An 11481-nucleotide genomic window follows, 5' to 3' on the forward strand; every position below is an offset into this window, starting at 1 on the left:
AACTCCACCAAAAATTGGAAATGGCTATTGTTAAAGTCACTGAAGTTTTCCATGTTGCTAAATCCAGATGGTCTCAGTCTTTGTTTTGCTTGAACTGTCAGTAGCATTTGGCACAAGAGGGAACTACTTCATGGGGGAAACACTTTCTTTGCTTTGTTTCCAGGAAGATTCCAGAATAGGATCCGCTTATTCTACTTCTCTGGCTTGTCATCCTCAGATTTTCACCACATCTTCCCCGGTTTGCCGCAGAGCTCAATCCTTTGGCCTGTTTTCTCTCTACATTCACTTTAGTCTCAAGTGTCCACTAACTTCTAAACGTTTATTTCCCGTGTGTACCTCTCTACTGAACCCTAGTCGTATCTAATTGCTAAACTCCTATTTTCTGCAAACCCCATCAAATCTTCCTAGCTAGTATTGGAAACCTCCTCTTTCTGGTTGCTCTGCTGGCAATGCTCAGGACCTTTTTGACCACTCTTCTCTCTCAGACCACATCCAGCTTATCACCAAAACTTATTGGCTCCAATTTTAGTATTCATAATCCAGCCACTTTGACTGCTGTCACTGGTCTAAGCTACGACACTGACACTGTCTTTCGCCTGGATGATTGTAATTGTCCTCTGATGGCTTTTTCTATGTCTGCCCTTCCCTACGGTGTAGTGTATTTTTAAGACATCAGCCAGTGAGATTTTTTTTTTAATTGTAAATCAGATTCTTATTCCTGCTTAACATTTTCAAGTGGCTTCCCCTCTCAGATAAAGGCTCAAGTCCTTAGAATGGCCTACAGTGCCCTGTATAATCTGCTCCCCTGTCCTCACTGCTTCACTTAGCTCTTTATTCATTCTGTGTATCATTTCAGTGCCTTGCTATTTATCAACCCTGCCAAGCGTGGTCCTTTCTCAGGACTTGCATTTGCTGTTCCCTCTGCCCAGAATGTTTGTTCTCCCATTGGATCTCCATAAGACTTAATGAATTTATTGCCTTACCATCTTCACCTCTCTGCTCAAATTCCATTCTTTAGTGAGACCTCCTTGAGCATCCCACACGGATAGCAGCTCCCCACTTGCTAGCATTCCCTATCTCCCTTTCTTCATTTTTTTCTCCATAGCCGTTTTCACCAGATGACCATCCCCTTGTATTTCCCCACTACAGCAGAAGCTCCATGAAGACAGATTTTAGTCAGTTCACTGGTCTGTCTCCAGTGGGCTAGTGTCCAGTATGTTATGTGTGTGTTTGAGAGAGGGAAGCAGGACTTTATGGTGGCTACCCGTGATGGGCCAACTGTTTTAGTCAGCAATTAGAGCTCCATATTTTAAGTCTTTTTCTGGTTATTGTTATCCATTCTGATTATTTTAACCCTTATTATACCCTAGCCCATTCCGCATAGTAAGTACTCAGTTTTTCTCTCATTAGTTCATGTGTATTAATCTTTCCCCAAAAGATTAATTCCCCAAACTTGTTAATTTCTTGAGAGAAAAGATCAACACACATCTTCTTGGTATGAGTGCCCATCCCCAAACTCAGGGAATAGGGAAATAAGAATGTAAAATTAATATACTGTCAACAGATTATCCCTGAGGACTGAGAGATTAGATTAAGAAGATTAGAGTTTTGGGGTGCCTGGGTGACTCACTTGGTTGAGTGCCCGCCTTTGGCTCAGGTCGTTATCTTGCAGTTTGTGAGTTTGAGCCCCGCGTGGGGCTCGATGCTGTCTGCCCAGACCCTGCTTCAGAGTCTCTGTCCCCCCCTTTCTCTCTCCCTCTCTCTCTCTCTCTCTCTCTGTCCTTCCCCCGCTCATGCTCTCTCCCTCTAAAATGAACATTAAAAAAAAAAGTTTTCTCCAAGACCACACCCAAGAGAGTAAAAGATTAAATTGTATAGTGTACAGAGAAGGCATAGACTGATGCCCTCCTCCAGGAGTGGGTCGACCTCAGAGACATCTTTCAGCATCATCTGTTCTCTCTTTTAGTTCAGTCTCCCTGTGCAACACGTTGGTTGATTGATTAATCAGCTTCCCAGGTACTTTACCATTAGAAGGCATGTGCTGGGTCACTGTTATTATAGAACTTGGTATTCACGTTTGCATCGGTCCATCTTAGGGACCATCTTTCAGTTTCCTTTAAGATCCAAGGAGCAGAGACAAGACTATAATACTACTCCCTAACAATTTCCCTCTACCTAGAATCTTCACAGTTTAGCCTAATGACATCTTTTGCAGCTCAATGAATCCACAGTGAAATAAGAGCAAGAGGTCTACGCTAGTAAAACTTCTTTTAAAGAAGGCTTATTTTCAGTGCATTCCATACCCAGGTATAGTTGACTCTTGAACAACACAGGGGGTTTAAGAGTACCGACCCCCTGCACAGTTAAAAATGTGCATGTAAAAAAAATTTGCATGTGACTTTTGACTCCCCAAAACTTTACTAATAGCCTACTGTTGACAGGAAGCCTTCCTGCTAATGTAAACAGCCGATTAGCACATATTTTGTCTGTTAAATGTATTATATGCTGTATTCATACAGGAAAGCAAGCTAGAGAAAAGAACATGTTAAGAAAATCATAAGAAAGAGAAAATACATTTAGAGTGCTATACTGTGAAAAATCCACATATAATTGAATCACATGTTCCACCTGTGTTGTTCAGGGTCAGCTGTTCTGTTAATATGTGAAATCGTCCATTCTGGGCCTCAAATATGAGAGGAATAAAAGTCATTCTGAATGGTACATGCAAGTTTTCTCAAGAGAAATATGTGTGTCTCTGGTACAAGTAATAGAAATGTTATTTTGGGGTTGCCACCAGTTCTAACCTTGATTCATTTTCCAAAAAAATCTCGAGAAAATGAGGATCCTTTGACAGGCCCTCATTTGAAAGCTGAGTAAGCAGGTATAGAGAGCGGGGCACAGTTAAACAGTGACGGAACCAGGAGCGGAATTGGTGTGTTGACATCTGTCCCGTTCAGGCCTTAGTACTTGGCTGTGCCACAAGGCATCCTTCATTGTGTTTGCTGTAAAGCTTTGTCTTTCGAGGGCAGATTTAATTTTTGAAAACCACTGAAAGACTTTGAGAGGCTGAGTCAACAGATAGGTGATCAGATTTAATCATTGCAATTAGTCCAAAATGGGTTGGCTTTAACAAGAGTGTTTTCCTTGAGTGTTGTGGCTAAAAGTCTATAAATGCATTTTCAAAACTAAACCAAAAAAAGGACAACAGAGAATGATGGAATTAGAATATCCATTTGCTTTGTTTCACACCTACACAACAGTCTCACAATAATAACAATACAAACACTACCACTACTAATTATGATCTCTGAAAACAATTTACAGGTTTTTAAATTTTACCGTATTTTGATTTTAGTAATCTGTGCACCCAGCATGGGGCTCATACCCATGTCCTCGAGATCAATTGCATGCTCTTCCCACCGAGCCAGCCAGGCAACCCAGTTTAAAATTTTTAAATTGAATATATATTTTTAAATATTTATTCTTGAGAGAGAGAGAGAGCGAGAGAGAGGAAGACAGAAAGAATCCCAAGCAAGCTCCACACTGTCAGTGTAGAGCCCGATGTGGGACTTGAACTCATGAACCACGAGATCATGACCTAAGCCAAAATTGAGTCAGACGCTTGACCCACTGAGCCACCCAGATGCCCCTAGAATGTATTTAAAAAAAAAAAAAAAATTAAATATTTTCGTCATTGTGGTCCCTACTCCCTGCCCCCTTTCTCAGCTGTATTAAGTCTTTGTAAGTTCATTGTGGGATCACATAGCCGTTGTATATTGTACTCTCTCCACCTCATTTAGACTTGATTTTCTAAGTAGCAGTATATTTAATGCTTACCACCCATCTTATATCAAAGTCCTACCATTTTGGTCTGAAGTCAGTGCTCTAGTTCCAGAGGTGGCAAAATTTTTCTGAAGAGGACTGGGTAGTAAAAGTCAGTGCTCTAGTTCCAGAGGTGGCAAAATTTTTCTGAAGAGGACTGGGTAGTAAACATCTAGGCTTTGAGAGTCAAAAGTGATCCTATTCCATATTGTGTGTGTGTCTGTGTATGTTTTTAACAACCTTTAAAACCATTCTTAGCTGGAGGACGGTGCAAAAGTACCTCTGGCTGGTTTGTCAGCCCCGCTCATTTGCTCAGGAAGGGCTGATGGAGTCAGTCAATATTCCCATGTTGCAAGATATAAATTCCTTGCTCACATGTAGATGAGCCATATATATAAAGTTTGAGTTATATATTTCAAATATGCAACTTCATTTTCTTCTGGCATAAAACATTGCAATTGAAGTCTGATGATACTCTTAATTTACTTTCCTTACAAGTTAACTCGATGTTTTTGCCTAGATGCCCAAGGGATTTTCTTTTTCTTTACAGTCCAGTTGGTGTTGCTCATTCTGGGTTGATATTCTCAGGTATGTGATGTGTTTTTCAATATGTAGTTTCAAATATTGTTTTTTTAAGGTTTTTTTTTCTTTTTTTTTTTAGAATAGCAAAGAGAAGGTAGACCTTTATGCATGTATGTTTAAATATATCCATAATACGTCTTTTTTTTAACCTCATAGTTTTTTTTTCTTTTAAACCATTTCATTTATTTCCAGCTTAATTGAGGTATAATTAACAAATAAAGTAGTATATATTTAAGGTATATACCACATGATGTTTTGGTATACGAATACACTGTGAAATAGTTACCTCAACCAAGCTAATTAACACATCTGTCACCTCACAGTTACCTTGTGTGTGTGTGTTGAGATCACTGAAGGTCTGTCTACTCTCTTAGAAGATTTCAAATATACAGTACAGTAGTATTAACTATAGTTACCAAGCTGAAATTACCTCTCCAGAACTTAATTCAACCCTCCATGATTTGTACTCTCAAAAGTTTTCTTGATTTATAGTTTTCAGTATTTGTTTCATTTCCTTGCATTGGTTTTCCTGCTACAAGAATTCCTTTTACCCATATGTTGGATCGTCTTTGCTTAAGGTTAAGCACAAAACTGTGTCTTTGCTTAAAATAAGCACATAATATTTGCCACTATCTCTCAAATGATCTTTTTTTTTTTAATTACTGATTCTTGCCTCATTTCTGAGTTTCTTAATTCTGATTTAGGCTGTACTATCATTTTCTTAATGACGTTTAGCTCATTTGCATTTGTAGTGAGATACAGTTTTGATTTGCTTTCTGGGCATGTCTTTCTGGCTTGCATTCATTGTCTGAAAATGGATGTTACTCTCTTTATGTGAAGGTGTTCCTAACTTTTTAAAACGAAATGTGGTTCAAGATGGTTTTTCTGGCTTCACATAACTCCTCCGACCCTAGACTCCTGTTGGACACTATTACTCTCTTTTTCATGTTCATTTTTGCACACTTGTTTTTTTATCACAGTAACCACCCCAAAACTCAGCCTGACAAATGAAACTAAGCTACATCAGGCTAGTAGTTTGCTTAGAGCCTGACATATGTCAAATATTGCTGTACATTTCAAATTTAAAATACCCCGTAGTAACCTGGGAGTTTGTTGTGGTGCTCTGTGACATTCCGGTCTACAGTTTGGGTGGTGCTACTCTTCTGGAGACTACACTTGAAAAACCAGTAAGACCTTTCACTTCTTTTTTCTTAAAAACTAGAAGTACAGAAGAAAGATTTTCAAAGTTGTACTACCAGCCCAGAAGAAAATCTCTTCCTTTGGACCCATGCATTCAGATAGGCAAGCAAATTGACAAAAATATTTTAATATATTCAAATCAAGCACTTTGGAGACAGGTGTGTGCATGTGTTTGCGCATGTATGTGTGAGAGAGAACAGGCTTGCTTAAATGTATGATGTGTTTGTTTCTTTGCCTTTATTTAGTTTTCTTGCTGGGGGAAAAAAACTACGTTGAGTTGATGAAAAGGAACAATAGAGAGCATGCTTGCATGCTTATTGACCTTGATGTTTAAGGACATTTGGTGGTAAATATTTGAATTTGCCTTTGTGTCCTGAGACAGTGAACATGATTGCTGGTTTCAGGTGCAGTCAGTCAGCCTGCCAGATAATGTATTTTATAAGAAAACTGTGTCTTTTTTTTTTTAAGTTTATTTATTTTTGAGAGAGAGAGAGACAGAGCACAAGCAGGGGAGGTGCAGAGAGACAGGGAGACACAGAATCTGCAGCAGGTCCAGGCTCTGAGCTGTCAGCACAGAGCCCGAGGCGGGGCTCGAATTCAGGAACCATGAGAGCATGACCTGAGCTGAAGTCTGACACTCAACCTACTGAGCCACCCATGCACCCTAGAAAACTGTGTCTTTGAAGAGAAGGCAAGGATAATGGATGTGGTAGGGAAATCCAGATTCGTCCATACCAACATTCATCATACACAGAATCTTGAAGGTTGTTCCAAGTAAAATTGACCCTAATTTATGCTTAACTGAACAGAATAAACGAGCCATCACCTGCTTACAAGTACGGTTTCCCTCATGCTAATTAGTGGGAGATTGTGCTCTCCTCTCCTTGGTGAATTATAATCTATCAGGATAAAAAGTGGAGCACTAGAAAATGTTTTCTGCTCCTCTCCACCCCATTTCTCCTCGCAGGATCCCAGGAGATGTGGGCAACCTTCTCTTACCCCTTCTACCTACAACCCCTTTTCTAGATTCTTAAAAAATCTGGCAATTGATATTATAGACTAATATTGCTCAGCGACGTCCAGAGCCTACAGAAAGCCAGAGCCCTGATGTATAGTAGACACCTAAGAGAAACGGATATGGATTTAACCCAACTGTTACGTTCCATAACGGAGGGATCTATATAGATGAGGTGTCCACAGCAACAGCTTGCTATAACCTAATCTCTTCCAGATTAACATGGGCTTTCTAACATCTGGCTTTTTCCAAACTGGCCTCCAAATTTTTAGTAAAATATTTAGAAAAAGGAATGTGAATTTTGTTGAGCCATGCTTTCATTAAGACCGGGTTTATAAATTATAAAGACAAATCCTAAATTAGAAGAGGCCATAAAGATGAAGATATTTCTCCCTTAAAAGAATTATCTTAGTTAATCAGAAACCGGCTTTAACATTTGTATTTAAGTTACCTGTCCTAGTAGAAAGCTAGAACCTGGCAACTCCTTTAATCCACCTCTGTGGCAGTGGCTTTCTGCATGAACATGGCAACATTGCCCTCTGTCGGGTTCTTGGCTTCTAGGGACGGTGAATGTTTTATCTTCTGGTTGAGCGGGGCGTGTGACTGTGCTCTCCTTCCCTGTAGTGTGCTCCATGGGACACGGCACGAGCAGGCTCTATAGTGCTCTCGCCAAGACACTGAACAGCAGCACTGCCTCCCAGCACCCGGAGTATTTGGTGTCACCTGATCCAGAACATCTGGAGCCCATTGATCCTAAAGAACTCCTTGAGGAATGCAGGGCTGTCCTGCACACTCGACCCCCCCGATTCCAGAGGGATTTTGTGGACCTGAGGACGGATCACCCCAGCAGCCACCCACCTATTAGGGTCATGCAGTGGAACATCCTTGCCCAAGGTATGCCTGATGCTTTTGTGCCTGAGCAGTTAAGTTTGCTGTGACTACCTTTCTGTTTCTGCGCATACCTAAAGCACTGATGTGTTACGTGGAGGGAAGAGGCGTGGGCAGATAGAGGTGTAGGAGGACGGGGTGACCAGGGCAGTATGAGGAGCTCCCAGACGGGGAGGGTAAGAAAGGGAGCCATCTGATTTTCACTAACAAATCCAGCAACTCAAGATTTATACCTTACCTTCCATGTTTGTAGGCTATCCAAATACAATGTCTGCTTCCTAGCACATCCATATTTAAAGGACGCTGTCTTTTATCATTCTCTCACTTTCCGTTGCCTCCAACTTTCAGTCCACAGCACTAGGATAGCATTGGCAAGGCAGAAACTAAGTCTGCTGGATGGGTAACATATAGGACTTTTCTGCAGGGAATAGGGCCTCTGTGGGTGCTGGTGAATCCGGATATTCCTTTTTATTTTTTAATGTTTATTTTTGAGAAAGAGCACACACAAGCAGGAGAAGGGCAGAGAGGGGGGCAGAAGATCCAGAGTGGGTTCGGCACTGTCAGGGCTCAAATCCACGAACCGCGAGATCATGACCTGAGCCGAAGTCAGATGCTTAACCAACTGAGCCACCCAGGCTCCCTGAGTCTGGGTGTTCTTGAAGCTAGATTCCCACCCATATGCATCTGTAACCTGAGGCTAAGGAGATAATGCTTTAGTTCATTAAGATATTACTTTGTTATGGCAGAAAGGCTGTCTTTCGTAGGTCTGCTGAATTTAAAAAAATGTGTCAGTCGGCTCTCTGTAGAATTGCCTTTCATGTTGCAGTTGAAATTTTAAGAAAAAGAAACAAAGGCAGCTTTTTTAAGAAGGGTGTATACCCTGACTTCCCAGTATTTGATTGGAAAAGCTGCCTATTTAAAATAGGTTCCATTCATTCCAAGTAGTGTCTGCATCAGTCCTTATGGTTCATTATAGTTAGTGTTAACGTATAGACGGGGTGCCTGGCTGGCTCAGTCAGTAGAGCATGTGACTCCTGATCTTGGAGTTGTGAGTTTTAAGCCCATGTTGGGTATAAAGATTACTTAAAAATAAAATCTTCCTTAAAAAATTAGTGTACAGAGTTAAATATTTACTTCCTCTGACATAGGTTAGATCCCAGGGATTGTAAAGAACACTGTTTCAAGCTAAAACTTAAGATCTTATATCCTAGAATATAGTTACATGAAACAGTTTTGTTGTTTGTTTTTTTTTTTTTTTTTACTTTTTTTTTTTATTGTTTATTATTTTTGAGAGAGAGACTGAGAGCAAGCAGGGGAGGGGAGAAAGAGAGGGAGACACAGAATCGGAAGCAGACTCCAGGCTCTGAGCTCTCAGGACAGAGCCCAACGCGGGGCTCAAACTCACAGACCGCGAGATCACGACCTGAGCTGTAGTTGGCTGCCCAACCAACTGAGACACCCAGGCACCCCTACATGAAACAGTTGTAATATGAAAGAAAAGAAATTGCTTGCCTCATTTGGATAGTAAGAGGTTATTTAGTTTGGTAGGTTAATGCGGATTAGACAGAGAAGAATCACCCAAAGCATCTGAAGTAGAGGAAGCGTTCTGAGGGTCTTGAGTACTGTCAGACCCTACGGAGACTTCCAGGTACTTAGAAGTCATGTGTCCTGTAGTAGCTGACAGCTGACTGGCTTTTTTATTTCAGCTCTTGGAGAAGGAAAAGACAACTTTGTGCAATGCCCTGTGGAAGCACTCAAGTGGGAAGAAAGGAAATGTCTCATCCTAGAAGAAATCCTGGCCTACCAGCCTGATATATTGTGCCTCCAAGAGGTGGACCATTATTTTGACACCTTCCAACCACTCCTCAGTAGACTGGGCTATCAAGGCACATTTTTCCCCAAGCCCTGGTCACCTTGTCTAGATGTGGAACACAACAACGGACCAGATGGCTGTGCCTTGTTTTTTCTCCAGAACCGATTCAAGCTAGTCAATAGTGCCAATATCAGGCTGACGGCCATGACACTGAAAACCAATCAGGTGGCCATTGCACAGACCCTAGAGTGCAAGGAGTCCAGTAGACAGTTCTGTATCGCTGTCACCCACTTAAAAGCACGCACTGGCTGGGAACGATTTCGCTCAGCTCAGGGTTGTGACCTTCTCCAGAACCTCCAAAACATCACTCAAGGAGCCAAGATTCCCCTTATCGTCTGTGGGGACTTCAACGCAGAGCCAACAGAGGAGGTCTACAAACACTTTGCTTCCTCCAGCCTCAACCTGAACAGTGCCTACAAGCTGCTGAGTGCTGACGGGCAGTCAGAGCCCCCGTATACTACCTGGAAGATCCGGACCTCAGGGGAGTGCCGGCACACGCTGGATTATATCTGGTATTCTAAACACGCTCTGAGTGTGAGGTCAGCTCTTGATTTGCTCACCGAAGAACAGATTGGACCCAACCGGCTACCGTCTTTTAATTACCCTTCAGACCATCTGTCCCTAGTGTGTGACTTCAGCTTTAATGAGGAACCTGATGGACTTTTATAAATGCTCTTCTGTGTCTTTTTCATCACAAGAAGTCTTAACCAGGGATGTTTCAGGAAACTGAAATAGGATAAAAAGTTGCCTGAGGAAGGATTCCCAATTTCTTTTACATCATTTTCCGTGTTTCCAGCATGCCCTTGGGAACCCAGGAATCCCATTAGTCCACAAACCTTTTCCATTAAAACCTACAGCAAAAAAGGTGTTTGCACTCCAGTTTTGGCTTGTATTGTTTTCTTTCCCTTAGCATTACATTTTGATCATTTAAGGGTATTTCAATTAGGCTTGTTTTGTAGCTTTTTTCAGTTTAAGGATGCTATATAAAAACAGACTTGCTTGAGTCCTCCGTAGATAATAATAAGTATACAGGAGCAATTTCTCTAGATAGCATTTCAAGTTATTTATTTGTGGGTTTTTAGAATGCCAACAAGATATGCATGGCAATATTTATTTTTTTATATCTTCATGTAAGATGAAGTAAATAAGAACATTATGAACATTTTAAACCCTTGCAAACCATAAGTTATAGAGTAATTTATAGTGATTTTCTTAAATCTCTAAGATATTTTTACTTCAGGTCTAACAGTAGCCATGTACGAAGGGACTATTTAGCCTGAAGGCATTTTTTTGTTATTTAAGTGACAATATCAGGTTTCCTTGATGCATTCTTCATAAGTAATGCTTGCTATGCCTCCATGTTCCCATAATTGTGTTTCTTAAAGAGATTCCATGGCCAGTCAGTCTTCATTATTTAATCACTGTTTTGCATTTATCGTTTTCCATTGGAATGCTATGGTATATACATTTGAAGTCACCCAGTGTCTATTTGTATTGGACTGTGCTTTTCACAATTAGGAACTGTTATGTGGCAGTAGCTAAGAAAGTAAGTGGGACCTGCTTTTCAGAGACGGGAAAGTAGAAAGCCTATTAACGAAGCTGTCATTGAAATTTCCTAAGATAGCCAGGTGACTAGTTCAAAACGTCTAGAAAGAAGAGTATAAAAAGTCTGAAAGATAACCTGGAATTCTCTTCCATAGGAAATAAAAGTGGTAAAGATAACAGGCGAAGCCCCCTCCAAACAAAATCCCAACAAATAACCTATTGGTAATAAACTGGTAAATATTTTAACCCATGAGTTGTAAATATTTAAGAATAATAAATGGTCTTTTAAAGCTAGTGCTTTTAATATCTTGTCTTTTTAGTCCAAAAAAGAATCTGGGAGTAGATTTGATCTTTGAATACTGTTAACATGGTGACCGACAGTATCCATTTACCCACAGACCTTCATTTTCAAAGCGGACAAAGGTGGGTCTGTAGCTGCACATGAAAGGCATCTGTGCTGTGCTTATGTAGTATCTCTAGGCATCAAGGTTGGAGTCCCCCAAAATGGTTCACCCAAATGTTCTGCATTGGAGCTACTTTGGAAACAAATGAGGTT

At 40.7% G+C, this 11481-nt stretch overlaps 1 protein-coding gene across 2 annotated transcripts in view; it reads left to right on the forward strand.

The window, feature by feature from the left end:
* Positions 1-11219, forward strand: part of NOCT (nocturnin) — a 29103-nt gene extending 17884 nt beyond the window's left edge. The window contains exons 1-3 of one of the 2 annotated variants that reach the window (XM_047090626.1): positions 3624-4410; positions 7244-7513; positions 9214-11219. In XM_047090626.1, the coding sequence (XP_046946582.1) occupies positions 4329-4410; positions 7244-7513; positions 9214-10049 (1188 nt within the window). In that variant the 5' untranslated portion in view covers positions 3624-4328 and the 3' untranslated portion in view covers positions 10050-11219. Of the gene's footprint in view, positions 1-3623; positions 4411-7243; positions 7514-9213 lie in introns of those variants that run through there. The other variant, XM_047090625.1, reaches the window with a different exon arrangement.
* Positions 11220-11481: the final 262 nt, after the last annotated feature.

This window comes from Lynx rufus, unplaced genomic scaffold, assembly GCF_022079265.1.
Source record: "Lynx rufus isolate CCGP_SWC_20201006 ecotype Redwood Valley unplaced genomic scaffold, mLynRuf1.p SCAF_3, whole genome shotgun sequence".
NCBI classification, from domain to species: Eukaryota; Metazoa; Chordata; class Mammalia; order Carnivora; family Felidae; genus Lynx; species Lynx rufus.